Source organism: Psittacula echo (genome assembly GCF_963264785.1).
Source record: "Psittacula echo genome assembly, chromosome: 4".
Taxonomy (NCBI): domain Eukaryota; kingdom Metazoa; phylum Chordata; class Aves; order Psittaciformes; family Psittacidae; genus Psittacula; species Psittacula echo.
This window is the reverse complement of record NC_137738.1, coordinates 105,479,310-105,504,745: the sequence shown is the minus strand read 5'-3', so window position 1 is coordinate 105,504,745 and position 25,436 is coordinate 105,479,310. Positions and strand designations below refer to the sequence as shown.

Sequence of the window (25,436 nt, the reverse complement as noted above, 5' to 3'; positions counted from 1 at the left end):
CAAATTGCAAACTTTGCAGAAGGGCAAGGATCTCCTGGAGATGCTGTGTTAGATCTAACATCTCACACCAAAGTTTTTGATTGCTTGGGACAGCTGAAGCAGCTATCTCTCTGTTTCTCTGATCTTTCTCTTAGGTGTAAGTCAGCTGAATTTTTAGGCTTCTACTGATGGTACTTACTACGATTCTAATGATTCTAACAGGCATTTAGTCACTTAGAATCATAGAATTATAGAATCATAGAATAGTTAGGGTTGGAAAGGACCTTAAGATCATCTAGTTCCAGCCCCCCTGCCAGGGGCAGGAACACCTCACACTAAACCATGCCACTCAAGGCTCTGTCCAACCTGGCCTTGAACACCGCCAGGAATGGAGCATTCACACCCTCCCTGGGCAACCCATTCCAGTGCTTCACCTCCCTTACAGTAAAGAACTTCTTCCTTATATCCAATCTAAACTTCCCCTGTTTAAGTTTTAACCTGTTACCCCTTGTCCTTTCACTACAGTCCCTGATGAATAGTCCATCCCCAGCACCCTTATAGCCCCCCTTCAAATACTGGAAGGCTGCTATGAGGTCTCCATGCAGCCTTCTCTTCTCCAGGCTGAACAGTCCCAACTTTCTCAGCCTATCTTCATACGGGAGGTGCTCCAGTCCCCTGATCATCCTCGTGGCCTCCTCTGGACTTGTTCCAACAGTTCCATGTCCTTTTTATGTTGAGGACACCAGAACTGCACACAATACTCCAAGTGAGGTCTCACAAGAGCAGACTAGAGGGGCAGGATCACCTCCTTCGACCTGCTGGTCACGCTCCTTTTGATGCAGCCCAGGATACGGTTGGCTTTCTGGGCTGCGAGCGCACACTGAAGCCAGCTCATGTTCATTTTCTCATCGACCAACACCCCCAAGTCCTTCTCTGCAGGGCTGCTCTGAATCTCTTCTCTGCCCAACCTGTAGCTGTGCCTGGGATTGCTCTGACCCAGGTGTAGGACCTTGCACTTGGCATGGTTAAACTTCATAAGGTTGGCATCAGCCCACCTCACAAGCGTGTCAAGGTCCCTCTGGATGGCAGCCCTTCCCTCCGGCGTATCAACTGAACCACACAGCTTGGTGTCATTGGCAAACTTGCTGAGGGCGCACTCAATCCCACTGTCCATGTCACCGACAAAGATGTTGAACAAGACCGGTCCCAACACCGATCCCTGAGGGACACCACTCGTTACTGGTCTCCAGCCAGACCTCAAGCCATTGACCACAACTCTTTGCGTGCGGCCATCCAGCCAGTTCTTTATCCACCGAGTGGTCCACATATCAAATTGATGTCTGTCCAATTTAGAGACAAGGATGTCTTGTGGGACTGTTTCGAACGCTTTGCAGAAGTCCAGGTAGATGACATCAGCTACTCTACCCCTGCCCATCAGTTCTGTAGCCCCATCATAGAAGGCCACCAAATTGGTCAGGCAGGATTTCCCCTTAGTGAAGCCATGCTGGCTGTCACCAACCACCTCCTTGTTTTTCATGTGCCTTAGCATGCCTTCCAGGAGAATGTGCTCTAAGATTTTGCCAGGCACAGAGGTGAGACTGACTGGTCTGTAATTCCCTGGGTCATCCATTTTCCCCTTCTTGAAAATGGGGGTTATATTTCCCTTTTTCCAGTCATTGGGAACTTCACCCAACTGCCATGATTTTTCAAATATGATGGCCAGTGGCTTAGCAACTTCATTCACCAGCTCCTTCAGGACCCACGGATGGATTTCATCAGATCCCATGGACTTGTGTACGTTTAGGTTTTTTAAGATGGTCTCGAACCAGATCCTCTCCTACAGTGGGCCTAGGGTCCTCATTCTCACAGTCCCTGTGTTCGCCTTCCAAGACTTCGGTGGTGCAGTCAGAGCCTTTGCCAGTGAAGACCGAGGCAAAGAAGTCATTAAGAACCTCAGCCTTCTCCAAATCCAGGGTAGCCAGTTCTTCTGATATCTTCCGGAGGGGGCTTACGTTGTCCCCAGTCTGTCTTTTACTCGCTACGTACCTATAGAATCCCTTCCTGTTACCCTTAACATCCCTAGCCAAGTTCAATTCTAACTGGGCCTTAGCTTTCCTAACCTGGTCCCTAGCTTCCCAGACAGCATCCCTGTATTCTTCCCAGGCCGCCTGTCCTTGCTTCCACCTTTTATTAAGCCTCCTTTTTCTTTCAAATTTTCCTGAGCAGCTCCTTATCCATCAAAGAAGGTCTCCTGGCTCTCCTGCTGCACTTCCTTCTAGTTGGGACTTGTGCACTTAACGCATATTTAAACATCTGTAGGCATTTATGTCTTTTAACCCTGAAATGAATGACAAGTTCTAATTCTACCTGTCTTCTACACTGGGGAAATAAGACTTCTGTAAGCAAAGGGAGTGTTTGCACTTCTGTACATAAACATCTACACATATATTCAAGTCTGTCTCTCTTTCAGAATGAAGGCATCCTATTTTCAGCTGTTTATACTGTTAAAGGCTCATAATGGTCCCTGGCATGGTTTTGGTCCAGGACAGCTATCCCACACCCAAGCAACTCATGAGCACAAGTTAGAGGTAAACAGGACCCGAGAAATCCTTTCTTCTAAGGCAGCTTAGACGTCCTCATGCTGTTTTGGAGGCTGAAGGAGTTTGATTGTATGGATGTGGCAAAGCCATGCCAGGTAGCCTCAAGGCTGGAAGACAGGTAATGACAATGGCTACCATATCAGAAGAGGTGTAGCCGCACACTTCATGAGTGGAGAAGACACAGTTTTTGTTGGAGAAGATCTGTCTGTTTTGATGGATATAAACGCTTTAGGGTACATGTCCTCCTTCATGGTATCTCTTCAGACTCCCAGTAAATCATGTTTCCTGCAAGTTTGCAACAGAATGTCAGTTTTGAATTTTTATTTTTTATTTTTTTTTCCCCCAGAGGGATAGAAAATGGCTTTGGAGAGTTCATTCTCTTATTGGCGCTTCGTCATATGCCACATTTGTAATAATCCAGTCTTGGAATGCAGATGGGTCTTTCCCAGCAGCTTTGACGGTTGTGCAGTTCCCAGTTGCTGTCTCAGCCCACTTCTGTTACTGTTCTTGCCTCCCTAACCTGGGCTTGTTCCTGCCTTTGAGCAGCTGTCAGATGAAGGGATCCACTGTTCAGCCAAGTACTGTCACCACTTCTGTTACCCAGGGAGGACACTTGCATTTCCTGGCACAAAAAGAACAGAAGTGAAAAAGGCTTTTAGTGCTCTAAGAAACACTCCTGCTTTTCTTCCTGTGCCCTGCTCAGTATTTCTCATTCTTTTTGAAATACAAGTCTGAACTATTATCAATTCTTTCTGTTTCAGGTTAGGTAGAAATCCTAAAGTGCCCTTTCGGAGAGCTGTTAATACCTCATGTCTGTCTTATAATGTGTGCTTTAGAAAAAAGAGGGGAAAACCCCCAAATCTTCCCGAACAATAATTTAAAAAAATAATCACTTGTTCCATTGAAGGGGAAAACTACAAAATTTCAGCTACCTGCAGGCTTTGCATGTGATTATTTTTTCTCATAATGAAAACAAAAGGCTGTGATAACAAAAAGGGTACTTGGTAGAACAAAATACAACTGTGCTAAATGTCCTTCTGGACCAGTTATCCTTGATGTTCGGGCAAATCCATTCCCTTTCTAGTCTATGTTTACCTTGATTATATATGGACTACCAGGTCTTTAGGTTGATGCTATGAGAGTGGATGCAGCTTCTCACAACATTGCCTGTAGTGTGATTTGAGTCCCTTTAGATATTACCACAATGTAAATTGTTATATGATTCAATTATCAGTTATCATATAATTATCAATTATCATACAGTTAAATTATCAATTTTCAAAATTGTGATATAATAATTCATGATAGCTATGGTATTCAATACATCTTGTTCCTCCTTGCATCAAAAGGTGGTTAAGTATGGAGTACAAATAGTTCATCTTCACCATTGCTTTTAAGGCTGTAAATGTTTGAGCCCTGGCCTAAGTTTCGTCTTCCCAGTAAATTGCTTAAGAGTTTTAGATTAGTCATACCAATTACTTCTCAACGAACCTTTTATATCAAAGAAGTACCCTCTTTCCCTTCTTTATTATTCATCTGCATGAGCTGGGAGTCAACTTACATCAAAGACACTTGGCAATCCAAGTAGCAGAAAACAGCTGTTAGCCTATCCTCTTGAGGACTATGTACTTAACAGGGTAACCCAAGAGACCATGAGCATCCTCTCTGTGCTGCTTCCAGATCCTCTCTCCTGAATAGCTCCTACCAGCCAAATCACCATCATGTTAAGTTGAAAAGCTGTCACCATGCAGCTGGTAAATGCTGTGGGTCAGGGAGGTTTCTGTCATATGGACAGAGTTTCAGAATGGACCTGGTAGAGGAATGAAGGTAGCTGGAGGGGATGAGGAATGAAAATCAATTAATAAAAGATTTATAGCTCAACTAGAAGATGAAGGGGTGGGGGAGAAATAAGAAAGGATGAATTTTGTCCAGATGTATTTGAAGACTGTTGAAGACAATAAAAAGGGAATAATTTAAGTTTAAAACAACAATACATGACTAGGAGCAATTGGCAGAGGCTGAGCAGAGACAATAAAGATAGGCAGGTGACAGGAACAATTTCCTAATTCTCTTGGACTCATCTAATCTCAGTAAAAAGGTGAATGTGCTGTTACTTGCCTTTCTTTAGTTTCTGGTAGAGCAAAGAATTAAAAATTACTCTGGAAGAAATCTTTCTATTGTGCTCTACCAGGCACTTGAGTATATGACCTGTCAGATCTGCAACTTGCTAGTTGTACTTTCCACTCGTGGAAAGCTCTGTAGTCGGTAAAACAGGAGTGCTATCAAAACCAGGGGTGAAAAACAGATTACAAGCCTCTGAGACCAAGCCTTAAACACTGAACCCACATTTGGTAGTCATCAAAGTGATAGAACAAGAACATCCTCATTCTGGTTTGAAGTCACACTGTACAAGATTTCAGGCAAGAGCAGTAAGACAGTCTCGTATCCTGTGACCTCTCTTGGTCTAGAGTGTTACATTCTCCGTGCTTCTCAATAAAAAGTGTGAGTCGCCTGAGATGGTAGGTTTTTCACTTCACCTTGAGTTTTCAGGTATGGATTTAAGGTCCACAAGTCTTAAAAGCTGAGCAAGTAATGGATTTTGAGAGGGGAGTCATTCCCTGACCCTGAGAGCAACTGACAAGGCTTAGCCATAGCCACATTATTAACTTTCTTAGCCTACAAAACGTCAGGGAAGTTGCATCATTGCTAACCTTTAGGAAGGATCCCCTGTCTGGATCTGAGATAGGGATCTCCATTTTCTGGGAAATGGAAAATGAAGATCCATTTCTAAGCTTGCATTTCTGTAATGAAAGCCTTCTTCATATAGTCCAGTTGAAAGTTAAACTAATGTGTCACGTAAGCACCCTTTAAAGAGGGTTTTTATGTCTTTTAAAGATGTAATTGAAGCTTATAAAAGTCTTTATAAATTAATATGTGAGAAAGTTATTGAGTAGTCTGAAGAACAGCTTATGCCATGGCACTGCATAGCATGGCTGCAGGCTAGATACGGCTGCTCAAAATGCCACTGCTACCCATATTATCATGAAACTATGAATCTCTATTAATATTAAAACAAATTTTCATTAAAAAATTGTCATAACATGATTAAGTGACTTTAAAAGTTTCTTCACATTATGCATAATTTTTACAAGAGGAGAGCATTAGAATAATTGGCAGCCAGGCAGCACCTTGCGGCAAAGGGGACTCCAAACACTTTGCAGCTGCGCACACCAGAAGGAAGTTTGCCTCTTGCTCTCTTTCATTTGCTTTCCTCTTCTCACTGTGGAAACCTAGGACTTGCTCAGCACCAGTCTTGACTAAAGCCTTTTATGGCTTCCTTCTTCTCTAGTCTGCTGCAGAGGAAAAGATTAACTTTCTTCTTTATAGCCTTAGTTCTTAAATCTGGTCTAATATCCTCTCCTGTAGTGCATGCATTCAGTTGCTGCAAACCCAGCCGCTGCTTATGGGTTACTGTGAAAAGAATAGCATACCCCCTACCTCTGTGTCTTTGAGTCTTGAAGAGAGTTCAAATGGTTACTCTAGTTTTGCTTTTCCTTTGATATTTACTTACTGTAGTGCCTTCTGATGAACATCCACCTGCTGTGAAACACCCTTAAAATTGCTCTTCTTCTCTCAATTTGTACATACTCAGTTGCTTTCTGAGCTCTTTGGTTGTGTATCCTTCCTGTGTATATGACTGTATTCACACATCGGGCAACTTACACATTCACTTGGCCTCATAACCCAGCCCTCTCAGGGCTCCTGTGGCATAACGTGGAAGGCAAATATTAAATCACTGGCTGTTGACTGTCCAGTTAACCAGCACATCAGATAAACTTCTGAGGTTCAGCTCTTGCTGTTCTATATTGCTGTCATTTGTGACATCCCACCAAAGCAGCCAAGAGAGATTTAGTTCCCTGTGGAGGACCCCTTTCCATTTACCCTGCAACCTGGAGTATTGGCAGCCAAGCCAGATGCTGCACAGGCTTATGAGTAGTATGCAAGATGTTTCCCCAAGCCTTTCCCCTCAGGTGGTAAGGGTTCATAATACAAGGCAGATTTGAATTATGTCTTTGGTCTCTCAACAAAGATACACACATTTACTGAAAACAGCTGAAAGTTCTTAATTGTTGGCAATTAAAATAAAATAAACTGGGTTTGGGCCCAGCATCATACCTGTAAAGTGTTTGGTATGGTTGTAATTTGGAATTAACCTCCATTTGGCCAAAAATAAATAGGATTGCTGATATAAACATTTGGTGTCCCATTTGAAGTTCCATATTATATTGTTTCCTGTTTTAGAAGAAGGATAATTGTGATTGATTACTACACAAATGTATCAAATAGGATTCATTTAGAGCTAAACATAGCTGCCTTCATACACAGAGATATGGACCCTTAGAATAAGTAAGTTAATGGTAAACATAAACAGGAGAGTTAATATTTGTTCTACTTGCTGTTGTTGATTGGTTTAACAAATCCTTTGTGGCCCGTCTATGTTGTGCAGTTCTGCACAATGCACTCGAGCTTAATTACATAACAGTTTATACAATCACAATTGGTAAACTGCGGCTCAGACTGTAAAGTCCTATCCAGTAATCCTGCCATATTTCTAAAGCAAATTGCTCCTTAATTGAAACCTGCTTCAATATAAAAATACAGCCTTTTCAGTGAGTCATCCTTTTTTTTACCTTTACAGTTTGTAAAGGCTTCCAGCAGTTTAAAGTGAGGGTTAATTTTGCATAAAGACCATTGCCTCCTAGTTTCTTTCAAATAAAGCCAGGGGAAGTTCAGGGGAAGGCTTTTTCCTCTGATAATGAAGCTCTCCATGTTAATGATGCATGCAGGCTCCCTCAGATCCTCTGAATTAGAAATAGGCATGTGCAAGCACTACTCTGCTTCATTAACATTAAAGAGAGGTAGATTGGTGGCTATTTAGGGCACAGTGAAATCACTGGCTATTTAGGGCAAATGGAAATGGTGCTAATTGTGGCTGATAATTCCATTTGTAGGGTACTTGCATTTTGGTGGCTGTTTGGCATAGAGGTGAAAGAAAAAAGCACTTTGACATTCTTTCAATGTAGTCTGAGGCTCATTGTTGCCAGTTAACTTCTACAACGATATGAAAGTTTTTCAGGTTCCCCAAATGTTTGTTTTGGTGTGCTGGCACTCTACCAGGAGTATGGTGTGTTTGTGGGTGGCAGCACCTCAAACAAAGCATGTAAAAGGCAAGCACACAGCATTTCTGGTTAAGACATTTCAGGCTATATGATACCTCCTGCTCTGTTTCTTTCCTGGGTCATGAACAAACTTCCAAGTGAAGGTCAAAGAATCCAGACTATCATGGTACAAAAACATGCAAAGACTCCTTCCTCAGAAAGACTTTCTGGTGTTAAATAAATGGCATTTTCAAACAAAAAAATCTCAAGTGAAGACTCCCTGCCTATCCCAAAGACTGACAACAATTAACTTATAGCATCTGAAGCTGTCAAAAGTCTATCTTAGCTTTGAAGCCTAGGGAAAGAGGACATGATGCAGAGGATTCTCTATCCTTTCTCCACCTGGCTGAGCACAGTGACTGAAAGGATGTGGGGCAGTGGCAACAAGATCCTGCCCAGTACAGCAGGCGCATCTCTGTAACTACCCCACCTTCTGAGGTACCCTTGCACAATAGGTATGAACCTGTGCAGATGGAACCAAATGTTCATAAGCATGATGGTTCATCTAGTACGGACCTGTCACCAAGGTTAAATCAAAGAGGAGGCCTAGAAGGCCAGTAGCATCCTGGCTTGTATCAGCAAGTGTGGCCGGCAGGATTAAGGAAGTGTCTTTAAAACTTCTTGGAAGAAGTCCCTGAGAAAAGTGATTCAAAGTGTCTCATCAGACTTCTCCAGTGACGAAGAATAAAACGAGTAAAGAACTCATCCCCGAAACCCCACATGGATTTACTTAGCACAGAAAATGGGTTTGGGTCTCTAACACTTGCCATGGCGATGTGCACCTTTGTAACATAATAAGGCAATTTCTGATGTGCAGGAGAGTTTTATGTTATACCACATAATGTGTGGTATGCTTCTGCTGCTAGAAATGTTTTCCCGCATACCTGTGCAGGTGCTGATAAGTGTGTCAATAATGTGCTTGTTGTCATTTACTTACCTAATTAGCAGCCTAATATCCTGGTCCAGTTAATGCCTATAAGAGAAGGTTTATTAGTAGTATGAAAGCTGTTTAAGCTTTATAAACTCTTCCAGTCAGATTCATTGGTCTGCCAATATCTTTTGCTTGAGTAATTTGTTGCTGATTCACACTTCTGTTTGCTGTTGCTGTTTCTCGGCTGAATGTTTCTGGGTAACCAGAAAGTCCTTTTCCAAAGTAACAGCCTCCAAAACCCCAACCCAGAACTGATTGTAAAAAACTAAAAAATGTGTTCAAGCAATTCTCCTCCAAGAAAATTCCTATTGTAATTGTGCATTGTCTTCAAACCAGCAAGGGAAAAAAACAACTAAAAATTGCAAATGCAAAAAGGCACATTAACAGGATGACATGAGTTTTATCACTGTCTGTCTTGGGTAAGTAAGCCATATGGAGTTTGAAGGGTTTCGTAATATGCTTAGATGTCTACCTGTAAGGTAATATTCTAGTATTTAGAAATATCATTTTAGATATGCACCTTCAGCCTTGATGAAACTTTTGACTGCTCAAATGTAACGGAGTAATCAGAAAACTGTCAAATTTCATGAGGATAAAGATCCTAAAGGTTGAACCTGAGGCTCATGAGTCCGGTGTATGGTAAAATACTCTGACAGTGTAGAAGATGATATCCTGGCTGGTGCCGTTGTTCTTGTTTTCACAAGCTTTGCTCCTCTGTACCTTTAATCCTCCAGCCTTTGTCTCTCTTTTTTGGTACTTCAGGCAGAGATTGTTTCTTTGTAAAGAACCACACAAATGAAATCATAGTCTGAGAAAAGTCAGCATATACTACTGTAATTCAAATAAAAACAGAACTGTAAAATTTGAAAATGACACAGTTCAGTGCAAAGATGTGATTATATTTTTTTCTTCTAGAAAAGAAGCTCCAGACGTTCCCTATAATTTAACTGTGATCAACAGTAGGAATAAGACAACCACAGTCAATTATGTCCCTGATACTTTATCAAACCTATATGGCTGGATGGTTCTTCTCTTGGATAAAGAGACTTACACACTGGCATTTGACAACCCTTTGCTCAGCAAACAGCTCCAGGTAACATGGGAACTTTTATTTTTAATTTAAAAATTATGTTTGGAAAAGATAATAATGCACTGAGAAAATATTGTCAAGACTTAGATATGATGACCTAGTTCCTGAAGGTCTCAGTAGTAACTTGGATCAGGAAAAGAATTTTGGACATCTTAGATGAAGGTTCAGTGTGGTGCTTAGGAATCCCAAAAAAAGTTTTCCTACATTAAAACATATGGAATCATGTTTTTTCAGAAGACATTGTTATTCTGCACATTTTAAAGGTGATGAGGGGAGCTGATTTTTTCTACATTCACTATCGCCTTCTGCTTAATTTTGCATTTTTCTTCCATGTTTCCAACATGCATTTTGCAAAAGAGTGTGTTGACTGTGAGCAGCACCATCTCTTTACCCCTTCATAAGCCACTCCATGGAGTGCACTCCAATCACAGACAAAGGCATGTTTATTTTATTTCCCTCTTCTCTAGTATTCAGTGACATTTAGCAACTTCATGACTGGGAATTATGTGCTGGTGGAACACAAAGATCTTCCTGCAAATCCTGAGGTTGTGGTGTTCTGTGGGACAAGGACTGGACAGCCACTGCAATCTCTGCCTTCGTATGGACATCACAGGAGCTGTGACTGGTATCTTGACAGCAGACTGAGAAAGCTAACCTATCTGGGTAAGTGCAATGCAAGGAATGCAATGTACCTTTCTGTTCAAGAACTTTGGCAGAGCTGATGTCTTTTAAATCTAAACCTCTAAACTACATAAGGCCTTAGACACAAGGCCGTCTTTCAATAGCCTTTCAATAGTGAGAAGTCCTTCAAAAAGATCAAGCAAATGGAAAATGTATGCACATCAGGTCCATCTCTATCTGGCCTATTTGGTGCCTGATCTATCAACAAAAGGATTGTTTCATAAATAGTGGTTGGGGTGACATCAGTTGAATTTGAATTGGTGTTTTGGAGAGATAAAGGCATTAAATTCCACTAATGATCTCTGTTGTCAGCTGGCCCCACATCGCATGTATCATTAATAAATCATGTGCAATCTATCTAGGCTGGGCCCACTGAAGACAATAGAATTACTGGGTGAGAATTTTTCATTTGACTGTAAGCTTTCAAAGATGACATAGGTCTTTATATTTGAGAATGTTGGCTTTGTACACTAAATCATGAAGTGTGATGATAATTTTTTTAAAGAAGATCTGATATTTATTGATATCTATTCAAGTTTCATTTATTTTTTTAAATTTAGAACATTTTCCACAATTTTCACTATCAAACAAATAATTTTATAAGGGTTTAAATTCTATAGGTAAAAGGCAAGGTAATGATTGTTACCATTATTAATAATAATCAAATCAGGAATCACAGAAACATTTCAGTGTCTTTGAGAAGCATAGCTTATTCTTCATGACTGTCATATGGGGAAGTTGAAATATAAAGATGCTGATTTTCACAGTAACAGAAAATTTAGTCACTGATCTAATCCATTAGTTTTAATGAATTTCTCTTGATTTGCACTGATGAGATGGCATACAAATGACTTTCTCATGTAGGATATCTGTAGGAATTAACAACTAGAACAATCAGTGGGACAGTGGAGAGAAAAACATGGCTAAAATGAGGGCAGGCAACCCACTGAGTTTAGTCTGACAACTGTGAAAATCACCCAGTGTACATCTGAGGAGAAACAAGGAAGCCCATACCTTACAGTCTAAGGGTCACACTTGCTGCATTCATCCCCAGTCCTGCAGGTAACATGAATTGCACAGCTTGTGCCTGTACAGCTGAACATTTTATTCTCAAAACAAGCTGGATGCACCCGGGCTTCAGATTAGGAAACGTCCCTGCCCTGTGTTAACTCCCAAACTATAATGGTCACCATCTGGGACAATCCATTGATCTGGGCCAAAGCTGTGACGGAAACTTGACCAGCGATATAGCTATGTAGATTATTGGGTTCCTTGTCTTAGTTCCATGTCCTGGCTCTGTTATAGGAATAGACTGGCTAGTATAAACCTAGCTGCTGTACCTAAGCCTCACCCAAGATCATGAGTTATTTACAAATAACAGTGTAAATTTGTACTTTTGAATATAAAAGTCGTCTGTTTTTCAGTTTGTGTATCCTGAATTGCACTTTCATATATAAAGCAGCATGGGAAAGCTAAGAATATGACACCTATATCTTGATCTCTTACTATTGTTGAAAGTAGAGGAGATGACATTCTTGGAAGGACTGGGAGGAAGTGATCTGGCCAGCATATGTCACTCTTGCTACGCGGATGGTTTCTTGTCCTTTTCTTGCTTTCCTTTCATCTTGATTTTTATTACATGAAGAGGTCATTGTTTCTCATTTTAATACAGAAATAATCATCCAAAGTACATGAGGGGATATTTATAAAAACATTTATCATGTATAATTCATACTGTGAACATTTTCAGCAAGGAATTTCATCACAATGAGATCAATAAGTCGGTGTCTGGTACCAAATATCTGACGCTGTTGGTGCGTTAAAAGTCTGAAACAAAGCAAGTAGATTCCTAGCCGTGGTGTGCCAGTTAATTTCTCTCCTAATCTCCTCTGTGCAGGCTGAGAGGGTGAGGATAATTAGCCATCAGAGCAGACTCATAGCATGTGGTGGAGTTTCCATCACTCAGAGTCCTTAGATGACGTTTGACCACCTTTTCAGAGAAATATTCTCCAGCTCTACAAGAAGCTATTAGAAACCTCATGAGGTTAGATTCACGCTCCATAGGAGGTCAGAGAAAGCTGCCACAATAGTCCCTCTGGCCTTAAAAACCCACCAGTCCACCCACCAACCTGGAGAGGACAATGCTTGAAGGTTTGGCCTTCAGAATGTGTTCCTATCTAGCTCTGCAAGCTGGTTTTTTTAGTATTATTTTTTATTTACATTTAACTATATGAAATAATTACCCAACTAATTAATCCCATTTACAAGCTTTGTCGGGTTCTTCAGCTGTCAGTCATGCCCAAGCCCGGAGCCAGTGCTAAGTCTCAGCTCCCTCCTTCATCTGACTTGGTCTCCATGACTACAGGCTGCATCTGCTGACACCCCACTCTCTATTTACTGCTTAATTAAGAATTTCACGCTCAGCCCTTATCTGCTGCTAAGAACAAGAACACACTGTTAAGAAACTCCAAATTTAGGCTGCTGCACAAGGAAAGCCTTTCTTGTTGTCCTGACTGCATGGAGTCTCTTTAACTACCCTCTTGGCAACTGTGCTGCCATCCTTCAATCAAAAATCATTAAATGGGGCAGAGATAATGAGCATGTAGCATATCAAAAGGAGGATGTTTGCTTGGGCTGAGGAGGAAAAGCTGTAAGGGCCTATAAACAGCCACCACTTCAAAGGGAGAAGGAGCTGATAAAGAGTCATTTGTTCCTGTTTGACTTATGTAAAAGGTCTGGTATGTCGGAGTCCCGTCTAGCAGACGCGGGTCCCCCCTCTCCTTGCTCGTGTGTCAGCAGTCAGGCAGCTGGGCGCAAACAGCATCAGCCCAAGCATATAATCATTTGACTCCGTGCCGACAATGGGCACTTGTAGGGGGTGGCAGAGGGAGGGCTGGGGGACAATGGGGAGACAATTATTGCAGCTGCTCGGGAGGGCCATAATTCTTCCTTCAGAAAGTAGCCGGCTCTTGCAGGGTGGAGGGGAGAGCTCGAGCGTATTAGTCATCCTTCAACTTTTGGAAGCACTTCGCCCTGCCGGTGGGGTTTCGACAGCTGCTGGTGTACCACCTCTTTCCTATAATTGTACATTCTGGCGGGGTCAACTTACTTTTGACCTCCTGCTTTTGTGCCCATCAGAAAGCCTTTTAGGGCAAACTGTGGGGAAGTGGCAGGGGTGCATTACATCCAAAATTAACATCAGTAAATACGTATCAGATGCCAGCTCATTCACAAACAGGCTCCCGAATTCACACAGCCTTTTGCTCAGGCCTGCATAGGGGCAAAAAGGGGGAGAAGGGGAGGGAAAACCGCATGACTGAGAAGATACTGTTATTCAAATGAAGAAGGCAGCTGAATGAAGCCACCTTGGCTAGCAGTTTGAGCCAGGCTCAGGTTTTCTTCATCCCCCCTTCCATACAGAACAGCCTAGCATCACGCAATTGTTTGTTTATCTTTGCAGGAGGAAAAAAGTTTGTCTAACACAAAAGGCTAGAAAATGTACCGTATGGAGGGGATTAAAGGAGTTAAGTTGCCCTGATGCTTTTCATGCTTGCAGTTTTGTAAATTGGGCTTCAGCATGGCACAATGCAGGGGATGCTGAATGGAGAGAAGTAATTGTGATGGAGAATGTGTCTTTACCTAAGCAATGATTCTGTTAACACAGATACTCACAGTTACCTACATACATGAAACCCTATTAATCAACCCTTTGAAAATAATCTTCTCAGACCTTTTTAAAGGAATTGGCATTGAAGGACAGATAACTCCATGTCCCTGCTGGATGGTGTGTGAAGAGGAGATGAGGAAGCTTGAGGCATCCCATGCCAGTCATTTCCATATCATCAACTTTGTTTTGACATTATTCAGTCTTCATAGCATCATCCTGATTTTCTCTGGGGCACCCTATGTCTTGAGAGAAGCATTCCTCAAAGGTCACAGGATGGGGCCTGAGATTGCTGCGTGGCTCTGTAAAACACTGAAACACGGCTAGAACATGTTTCAGGAGAGTGGTCCTCACATGATATGACCATCCTGAATCAAAAAAACCCAATTTATTGTAACAAGGGAGGTGGAAAAAAAGTCACACTGGGACATCTGGGATGTTTTTAGGAAAAATATCCTGTGTAAATTACAATAATAACATTATGAGCTTTTTAAGTCTGTTACAAATATGAGCATATGGTGCCACAGCATGGTACTGCTTCTTGGTTAAGGTCTCTGGGCAATAGTAGAGTTGGCTAAAAACCAGAAAGACGTTTCCTTTTTGTTCATTTTTGAAATGTTTAAACCATTTTCTTTTGGAATGAAACGAAGTGTTGGCTTGCTTCATTTCCAGATTTCTCTTGGTGTTTTTTTTCTGAAACTGAAGTGTGGGACACAAACATTATTGAAAACATCACTGAAAGGATTATCAAACTTTCTATTTATCCCAAACACATTTTTCAGTAGACAATACTTTTATGGAGATGGGTCATCCTGCTGACTTTGCTCAGGCTGCTCATGTGTGAGTTGTTAAGAGGGCCTGAGGCTCAACCTCATATTACTCCTGTGCCAGAAGCCAGTTTACAGTTTCCATAGTTCTTAAAAAAAATAAAAAATTTATTACATTTATTGTCTTTTCTAAATTCCTAAAGAATGATCTTACTTCCATTACAGTCTGTGTTTTTCTGTAATTGCTTTGTATAGCAGAAAAAACAGGCCCTTAAGAATGTTTGTTTCTAATATTAAAATACGCAAAATAAATAAACAAAGATATTTTCTCCAGCCTTATTGCTAAGGGGGAAAGGAGAATCCTGGGAGGAAGACCTAAAGAATGGAGTTAATTTGATACAGGGGTCTGGTTGTACAGGCATGAGTCTCTTCTTCCAGCTAGCTAAACCTCAACTAAACCTAGTTGACCAGATGTGGGTTGCTCAGTGTCCTCCATGAAATGAAATGTCAGTTCTTAGCAAAAAGGTGTCCTTTGTAACAGTCACAAAGAGAAAAATCAACCTTCTCCTAGTGGATGTGCTCCTGTCCTTCTGGCATAGCAGCAGAGAGAGTAGCAGTTACAGAAATAAGGTGATGAAATAAGGTGCTTGGTGACAGCCAGCATGGCTTCACTAAGGGGAAATCCTGCCTGACCAATTTGGTGGCCTTCTATGATGAGGCTATGGAACTAATGGACAGGGGTAGAGCAGTTGACATCATCTACCTGGACTTCTGCAAAGCGTTTGAAATTGTTCCACATGACATCCCTGTTTCTAAATTGGAGAGACATCAATTTGATGGGTGGGCCACTCGGTGGATAAAGAACTGGCTGGATGGCTGCACGCAAAATGTTGTGGTCAATGGCTTGATGTCCAGCTGGAGACCAGCAACGAGTGGTGTCCCTCAGGGATCGGTGCTGGGACCGGTTTTGTTCAACATCTTTGTCGGTGACATGGACAGTGGGATTGAGTGCGCCCTCAGCAAGTTTGCCGATGACACCAAGCTGTGTGGTTCGGTTGATACGCTGGAGGGAAGGGCTGCCATCCAGAGGGACCTTGACACGCTTGTGAGGTGGGCTGATGCCAACCTTATGAAGTTTAACCATGCCAAGTGCAAAGTCCTACACCTGGGTCAGAGCAATCCCAGGTACAGCTACAGGTTGGGCAGAGAAGAGATTCAGAGCAGCCCTGCAGAGAAGGACTTGGGGGTGTTGGTCGATGAGAAAATGAACATGAGCTGGCTTCAGTGTGCGCTCGCAGCCCAGAAAGCCAACGATATCCTGGGCTGCATCAAGAGGAGCGTGACCAGCAGGTCGAAGGAGGTGATCCTGCCCCTCTAGTCTGTTCTTGTGAGACTCACTTGGAGTATTGTGTGCAGTTCTGGTGTCCTCAACATGAAAAGGACATGGAACTGTTGGAACAAGTCCAGAGGAGGCCACGAGGATGATCAGGGGACTGGAGCACCTCCCGTATGAAGACAGGCTGAGAAAGTTGGGACTGTTCAGCCTGGAGAAGAGACGGCTGCGTGGAGACCTCATAGCAGCCTTCCAGTATCTGAAGGGGGCCTACAAGGATGCTGTGGAGGCACTCTTCATTAGGGACTGTAGTGATAGGACAAGGGGTAACAGGTTAAAACTTAAACAGGGGAAGTTTAGATTGGATATAAGGAAGCAGTTCTTTCCTGTTAGGGTGGTGAGGCATTGGAATGGTTTGCCCAGGAAAGTTGTGAATGCTCCATCCCTGGCAGTGTTCAAGGCCAGGTTGGACAGAGCCTTGGGTGACATGGTTTAGTGTGAGGTGTCCCTGCCCATGGCAGGGGGATTGAAACTAGATGATCTTAGGTCCTTTCCAACCCTAAGTATTCTATGATTCTATAAATAACCTTAAAATCCTGTCAGCAATGGTCTTTCAACTATGTGATCTCTGCAGGAAGAATTTCATGCCTTCACCTCTGCTTCTGCAAATATTAATCAGCTGTAAGCAAGAATCTGTGTCTATTAGCTCAAATCTTTTTCTTTTTACATCTCTTCTCACTGCAGTGTCCCCATAATACCTTATTTCTTGGTAGCACCTGTAACAGATTCTGGTAGAGGATGACAAAATAACCTACCCTAGGTTCTCCAAGTTTCCAGAGGTGTATCTCACTGTGTTGTTGATTGTGCTGTCTAAAAGTTTTGATTTCCCTGTGATGTATGTTAGCCCAATTGATGTTAAATAGCATGGAGTTGCTTGTTATTTGTATGTCAGGCTATTGGAGCCATTTATCCTAGTTTCAGCCCTTCCTAATATCCACAGGCAAAATTCCCAGTCACTGCAAAGCTGATAAAAGATTAAGTTGCTCCTCCTTCATGTTCACTCAAGGAGCCCTGAATCAGAAGAAAGTTACCAGTACTATTGTCAAGAAGTCTGATATTTATGATTCACAGCCCAAACATCCAGCAAGAGCTGTAATAAGACAGAAAATTGATGAGCCTTATAAAAGGTTTTATACAACTAAACCCTGGAGCCTTGTAACTACGTTTTGTGAAGAGTCACCTTAATTCAATGTTTACTAATGACATCCTTTGTCTGTATTGCCTATATCTCTTCCTGTCCTGTACGGAAACAATGATAACATACTCGGCAGCAAAACAAAAAAATCAGAAGGACTATGTCTCTGTAATCTTGATTATTCTCAAGGCCTCTAACCCTCCTGCTTTGATCAGCTTTTTGGAGTATTTCTGGGAAATTGCAACCAAATGCTACTGATTCAAAACCGTTTAACTTTACACTCATGGAAATAAATAATTGTGAAAGTTGCAGGGCTGTGGAGAATTCAGGCCCCAATTCCTGCACTTGTTGGAGAGTATAAATTACTTATAATGGTTTGAATTGCCATGCTCTGGCAATTATTTGACACTTCAGATATGAAAAACTTTTATCCTTACCCTGACTCTGGACATGACTGTACTAAGTTAAGTCCTAATGTTTCCTTTCTTCACTCTGTAAGGGGACTGAACCCCTTTATGAGGTCTATATAGCATATTGATCAATTTTTATGTCTCTTCAGGATTTAATTAGAATAGCTGTTCTCTGAACAATACAAACATTCTTAATTAGATGATTGCTCTGTAGTGCCTGCAAAAAAACCCCACAAACCTGACAAAATATATTTATTAGGAAAAAGGTCAGTGTCAGGGCTCCATTCTCTCACTTTTCCTAGACTGATGTGACACCTTTGACTCCTGTTTTGCCCTGCCATAAGTGAGAAGGAAGGCCACCATAATCATAAAGTACCCATACAAGAGTATTGTCTAAAAGCCACATGAACTCTGTGTCAAAGACTTTAAAATAGCATCTTCATGTCATTCTTTCTCCTCAGAGGTTCACCTTGCGGCCATTCAAAGACATGATGCTGTTCAGTTTGAGCTCTATGGGATGATTTGGGGCATATTGGCTTGACTGATATATGTATCAGACCGCAGCTACCGTTGGGAGAGAAGGTGCCGCTGAAGAACAGGGCTGAGACACCTGATGACTAATTAATCAGACATAAGAAAAACCTCATGGAATCAGTTTCTCTTTAATTATGGAAACCTCATTTGGCATAGGAGCATATGCTGCTAACTCAATCGAGTGCTTTTAACTGACATCAAATAGTAATTATCAGAAAGAATCAAGTTTTTTGATTATTCATACTAATTTATTGAACACTTAAAATTAATGAACCTCAGTTATTTTAAATTTGCTCAGTTGCACTGGGAGAAAAAAAGGGAGGTAGGGAAGGATGGTTTCACAATTTAAAAGTACAGAGACTTGTTTAAAGATAAAGTAAGTAAATTATAATATGGCATGAAATCCCATCAGTGGGTTGATACACATGTGGGAAAGTTCCTGGCATGTTCTGGAACTCAGGAAAGTTCTGACAATGGCTTCATTTATACTATTCCTATACACCCAAAACATATTCCAGTTACATTTTTGGATCATCATAAGGGGTTCACCAGTGGACAGATTTGTTTGTTTGTCAGAGTGTTTCTATTTTAACCTACTGTTGTTCCAGTCTGGTGACTGAAAGGAAGTGCCTTTATATGCCACTGGAGAGGAAGAGGAGTTGCCTTTTAGCTGGGTCTGAAGCAGTTTTTTCCTGCTCCTCTTAGATTTGCATTATGCTGGCCCTTCTCCTGCTGACAATATATTGGCACAAAGGTTACAACTGTGATAATTGCTTCTGACCTCTTTTCACAGTGGAGAACACAGGGTCCCTGTCTTCAGTCTATAAGTCTGACTAATTAAAGCATCTCTTTCAGATACCAGATCTTTTTGGGAAAAAAAATCAGAACCAAACTACAAAACAAAAGCAGTAATTTGCTGTTTGAGCCAGTTAATACATTATGCATTCAATGGTGTGATATCACTTGTTTTAGTAGAACTGCTGTGGATTTATAGTGGGATAAATGAGATTTGTGTTCCAGCCTAGAATTTCTGATTGTTGAATGTTTTCTTTTAGCTGTTTCTAATGAGTTGTCTTGAGACCCTCCATATCTGTAAATTAAAGTAGGTTTGCTTAATCCTTTCTCAAAGTACAAAAAAGACAAAAATGCTTAGAAACCATGTATAGTTGTTCTTAAAAAATACGCTTATTAGAAATGTAAAATGTCATTAGAAAATCATGTGTAGCAATTGATTTACTATGATTTTTTGTGTGTATGTTTATTTGTAAGGCCTTGCTCTAACTCCCTAAAATTCTCTGTGTTCAGTTACAGGAGCTGACTTAATTCAGGTCACACTGAAACAGAAGGAAAGTGTGGCTTTACCTACCCCAGGTGCGTGACAGTCTGTGTCTGAAAGGCTTGGTCTGGGACTCACACCATTTCTTTTTTATTACTTTTTCAGAAATAGATTGTTATTTTTCACTTCATATTTCATACATCTATCAACCCAGCACAGGTTCTTGTCATTCATGTAAGCATTTCATTGAGCAATACCTACCATTGCTCAAGATAAATGTGTGATTCCACAGTATAAAAGACTATAAACTTTTGCTAAGAAATACCATAGCAGATCAGAAAGGTCATGGAGAATGTAAGACTATTGTGTAGTTTAGTGCTCTATAGTGATCTTAGTGTAATAGTCTGACATTACTGCACAGTTACATGGCGAATCAGGAAGAAAAATACACCAAAAACAAGGGAGATCTCCAATGTTTGGTCTTAGTTTTATACCTGCCTTGCTGCATATGAACAACAATAATAATTCATGTGTCAATAGGGTTTACGTACCTTTTGCAGAGTGTTTCCACTGAACAAACACATAACGAAAAGACAGACCCATCCTTAAGCTACACTTGGGTTTTTTATCTCTGTGTTTTCCTGTGCTGGCAATGGAGGGTTTTTCTGCTCCACAATGGTACTGAGCTGACTCTAGTCCCTAACACTTAGGCATGAGCTTGCTCCTGTGTTTTCAATACCTAATGAAGCCCTCCTCAAGAAAAGAAATGCCAGAATTTCCTTTAGTAGTAGGACAGAAGTAGGTGCTTGTAGAGGCCTCCAGAGGGAGGCCCTGCCTGCATTAGTTTTGAGCTTACTAAACTTAGTGAACAGGATTTCCTCTTGAAGGCTTTTCTTCCACTCTTGGTAGCAGAACAAACTTAAGCAATCGGTTTATGAAGACCAGGTCATTACCTGTCTAAAATACAACTGCAAGTTAAACACCTACATTTTTGAAACTAAATTTCTCCCAATATTTTTCTGATGTTAAGGCTCAGAATTTTCTTTTTGGATTGAGCTGAAAAATGAATCTTTGGAGAATGACCAGGAGTTGCCATGTGTCAAGCTGCTTTTCCAACATGTCTTAATTAACCCTTGCAATGGGAAGACTTCTGCTTTTCTGAGGGCTAACTTGCTTGTAAGAGTTGACCACTCATTTTTTAAAGGCTTTCATACTTCAGGAAAGCATGGAAATTCCCATACCCTGGGAATCTTGCTTTCCAGAGCACTGAAGGGGAAAAAAAATGCATGAGAAAAGTTGGCACTTTCTGGTATGGTCAGTTGCCATTTTGCCAGGTGATCATAAAAGTCAGTTACCAAGCACAGGTGACTGGCTTTTATTTTCATTTGTTCATCTTAATTTTGTGCCTGAAGTGCTCAGAGTTTTCTATAGCATAAATAAAAATCATTAAGCAGTTGCTTGTCAAACATATTCACAAAGCATAACATAAGCTAAGTATGAGAAACCTGAAGATCTGCTTTGCTTTTGATGGGTGTAGTGGTTTAAGCCCAGGCCGTAAATCAGAACCACGCAGTCCACTTCCCCCCCCACCTTTCTTCCCTCCGCTTCTGGAGGGACAGGGAGGAGAATCAAAAGAATGCAACTCCCACGGGTTGAGATAAGAACAGTTTAATAACTAAGGTATAACACAAATCACTACTGCTACCACTAATAGTAATAATGATAAAGGAAATAACAAGCAAGAGAATACAACCGCTCACCAACCGGTACCTCACCCCCACCCTGCCATGATCCAGCCCTTCCGGGGACTCTCAGTTCTACATCCTGGGCATGACATGCTGTGGTATGGAATACCTCTTTGGCTAGTTTGGGTCAGGTGTCCTGTCCCTGCTTCCTCCCAGCTTCTCCTCCTCCCTGGCAGAGCATGAGACTCACAAAGTCCTTGCTCAGGGTAAACATTCTGACCAGCAACTGAAAACATCAGCTTTATCAATATTTTTCCCAAGCCGAAAGTCAAAACCACAGCGCTGCACCAGCTACTAAGAAGAAGAAAAACTGACTGCTGCTGCTGAACCCAGGACAATGGGTCCCAAAGAGTTTGAATCTCTTTTTCAGTTATCTCACTGTGCTTTAACTCTGAAAATGTGGTCCTGAGAGAGACCTTTTTTTCCCATCAGGCAGATTCTTTAAGCATGGAAGATAACAAAGAGCAGTTAGTGTTGCTTCATCAGTGACAAAAGGAGGATGTTAATGTCACAGATGCTTGACTATCAAAGAAATGGTAATTCTTCTAGCTACTGAAAATGATAATTCTCTTTATTTATGTCCTGTTTTGTAGTTCCTTCTGATGCTGTCTTGAAATGGTCACACCCAGAGACATGGAATGATGTGAAAAAAGGCTGGGGTGGATCCAACTATAGCATCCCAGGCCCTGGGGAAGATGTCATCATCTTACCTAGTAAGAAAGGAAGGAAAGGTGTTTAATTTCTGTAGAGGTGCTGGGGCCTGTCTACATTAGAATAGACATTTGTTTTGCAACATGGGCTTCTTGGCACTAGTGTCCATTCCAGTGTGTGCAGGACACCACATTTGTTCCTTGCCACATTGCAATATTGACTGCAGTACAAAAGTGTGATTTTTGAAGGAGAATAATCATTCCATTTACATATACATACAAACACACACACTCATGCTGATATTCAAGATTAAGGATATGCAGGGACTTTATTCCAGGAGCAGAGAATCTGCAAGACCCAGAATCACAGCTCACAAAGAGCTCATCTCTTGACCCACCTCTGTGTGTTTAGTGCAAGAGCCATATTTTACATTTCCACAATTGTACCTTCCATTTTATTTTCCTGTTGCAATTCCAGCTATCAATGGTAATCTCTCAAAGCCATTTGCCATGGATGCCTCCTAGATATTTTAGCCTATGCCTGTATTTCAACCTCAGACTTGAGCTATATAGATTTAAATCCTAGCTCAGCTTATGACCTTATTGCGTGAACAGCCTTCTGAATTCTAGAAAATATATTAGGCAACTTGCGATGAGTAGAAAACTTGTGGTAAGCATTTTATGTAATAGCTGACCCTGCTCTGATCATGAAGCTGGACTGCAACGGGTCCCTTCTAGGCATAATTATTTTATGACCTTATGAATACCATGTGGTATGTACCTCACTTTCTCTAGGACCTCGTGCTGGCTCCTTTTAATTTGTTTGAAACCAAGTAAACCTCTCTACCTACTACAGCTCTGCTTCTGGATATGTCGATAATGCTGCTCCCTGTCTGTCTCTTTTCCACATGTTTTTGGCTTTGTGGAAGGAAGTTTCTGTTGCTTTGTGTTGGCATTTAGGCATGGAGTCTCAGTCAGGGGTAGGACTTCTCTGTCCTGTCATTAAAAGTAATATATATGTATAATTTCATTTTAAATTAAGAATTCCAGTTTCACCATCTCACAAGATATAATTCATAAACGTGCTTAAGTGTTAGCACATTCAGAGGCCAGAGAAGGCACAGAAATGTCTCTCCAGGAGTTTGCTTATCTTCTGTATTTCCTGTGTCCTATGAGTATCTGAAGTAACAATAAGCACGTACCTTTAGGCATCTTAACCTGTTGCACACCATTACACTTAGTAGAGCTGGAAGAGTTACTGAGTTGACCAAATGTGGCCATCTAATATTAACTGGGTTGCTCTTCACTGGTGGTATTACGTAGAGTTCCAGGGCATACTACATACATGAGTAAACTGTGCCTGAACTATTGCATATTGCTGCTCACAGCCCAGCCCAGGTGATCTAGTTCTACAACAAGAAACAATACAGCTGCAGAAGCATGCTGGTATACCAGAACTAATTAGTTCTCCTGAGAGGCAAAACTCATTAGCTCAGGCCTGGCACTGTGCAACATAACCTCACAGCCTTTGCGGTCAGAACTAACATCTCACAAGCTTAAAGCAGTGCTAGTTTGGTCAGCTAACTGGGGAATGTCTGCACTGTGCTGCTGGGTGTGGTATAGGGATTCTCTCTAGCATGCTGGTGCCTACTGGTTAAACATTAGACATAATCTGTGTTTTACCATGGACAGGAATGTTCTCTGCCTATAAGGAATTGAGAGGCCAGAACAATAAAGCTGGCCCAAAACTAGAACTCAAGTTGGCACCTGAGTAGCAGAATGAAACCCTGGGATTTCCCAGTCCTGAATTATAGAACAGCTTGAGTTGGAAGGGACCTTAAAGCTCATCTAGTTCCAACCCCCTGCCATTGACAGGGGTATGTTCCCCAGACCAGGTTGCTCAAAGCCCCATACAACCTGGCCTTGAACACTGTCAGGGATGGGGCAACCACAGCTTCTCTGGGCAACCTGTGCCAGGGCCTCACCACCCTCACAATAAATCACCATGTTCAGCTGCATAGAACAAGGTGCTCCCCAGTGTACAAAAAGACCTGTCTCTACTCTTCAGGGGATATTTACTGAATAGCACAACCACAACAAAATACTTAATGGGTGAAAAGAAAAGAGGCAAATGATAAGTGAAAAGGCACTGCCTGCTAGGACAGATGGAGAGCTGTACTCTGTGAATGTCTTTTTCCTATCAATGGTAAAAATCTCTTCAGTCCCATCACTAGAGTAGATACATGTGTTTAGTTGGTGTGCAGAAACTGTTCACCTCTTCAGTGTATTTCTGGAATTCCCCTTCAATTTTAGCCTAAGAATATGAACACAAATAATCTATCACCAAATCTGTTTTGTGAGCACTGCTCTGTTGCATGCCTTTCTTTTCTGATCATTGCCCCTCTGCTTGCTTTTTACTTTCCTTCTTCATTTGTGCTGGCTTGAAGGTGTTGAAACACTTATTGGCAGAGGGAGTCAACAGAATGCAGGGTCTTAAATTGGAGTCAGTTATCATTGGTGTGATAATGGCACTGGATTTGTTGCTCAAATGAAGGCACTTAAAATATAGTTAGGCAAGATGAATTTTCTGTACATTTGTCATACTTTGCTTTGCTGCCACAAGTGTATTTGTGAGTTTTCAGTTACAGGAAAGTCAACCCCCCAAATCTAAAATGAAATCAGCATTTTTTAAATTCACATTTAATTGTACCATTTTATAGATGTTTCCCTTCCCATTTCCACTGGATGTGCATATCCTGCTAAACTCAGAATGAACCCATATGGCTACAGAGAAGTGAGAGTTTGCTCTCATGAGAACAAACATTCTCCAAAGCACCCCAAATTGTGCTGCTGTACACACCCAAATAAGTTTTTGTCATTCACCCCTGGCAAGATGCTGCTGTGTCCCACGTTTCACTATCCTTTGATTACTTACAACTCTCCCCTGGGAGCCAGCCATGATGATTTTCAGGTTGAAAGCTAACCCATGGACCTCTTTCTGGTATGCTGTGCATTACTAGGTAAGTCCTTTCAGATCTTAAAAACCATGTTTAGAGTGTTATAAAAACCCAAACAATAAATGTTTAATATTCATTTCTAGTATGACGAAGTGCAGGGCAAGACTTTTTCCAGGCCTGACACTGTTGAAGTCTCTGAACAAACAAGATTCCTAGACTCCACTGAAGAACAAGGGCACTGCCTAAACTTAGCTAATGAAGTCTTCATTGTGCTTACTTAACAAAGTATTTTGCAAATTTGCATCACTTATTGGCTTCATTATTGTTTGGACTTGGGAAAATCTAGAAAACATCTCTATTAGCAAAATATTCATATTAAAAATCAGGTTTTTGTATCGCTGCTTG

The 25,436-nt window shown here is 41.4% G+C and overlaps 1 protein-coding gene across 1 annotated transcript in view; it reads left to right on the top strand.

Annotated features, from left to right (window-relative positions):
- PKHD1 (PKHD1 ciliary IPT domain containing fibrocystin/polyductin) overlaps positions 1–25,436 on the top strand; it is a gene marked incomplete at both ends in the record, with an annotated part of 251,755 nt that overhangs the window by 138,865 nt on the left and 87,454 nt on the right. The window contains 4 exons of the mRNA XM_080615087.1: positions 9,645–9,822; positions 10,287–10,482; positions 19,709–19,774; positions 22,018–22,137. Of these exons, the coding sequence (XP_080471213.1) occupies positions 9,645–9,822; positions 10,287–10,482; positions 19,709–19,774; positions 22,018–22,137 (560 nt within the window). The remainder of the gene's footprint in view (positions 1–9,644; positions 9,823–10,286; positions 10,483–19,708; positions 19,775–22,017; positions 22,138–25,436) is intronic.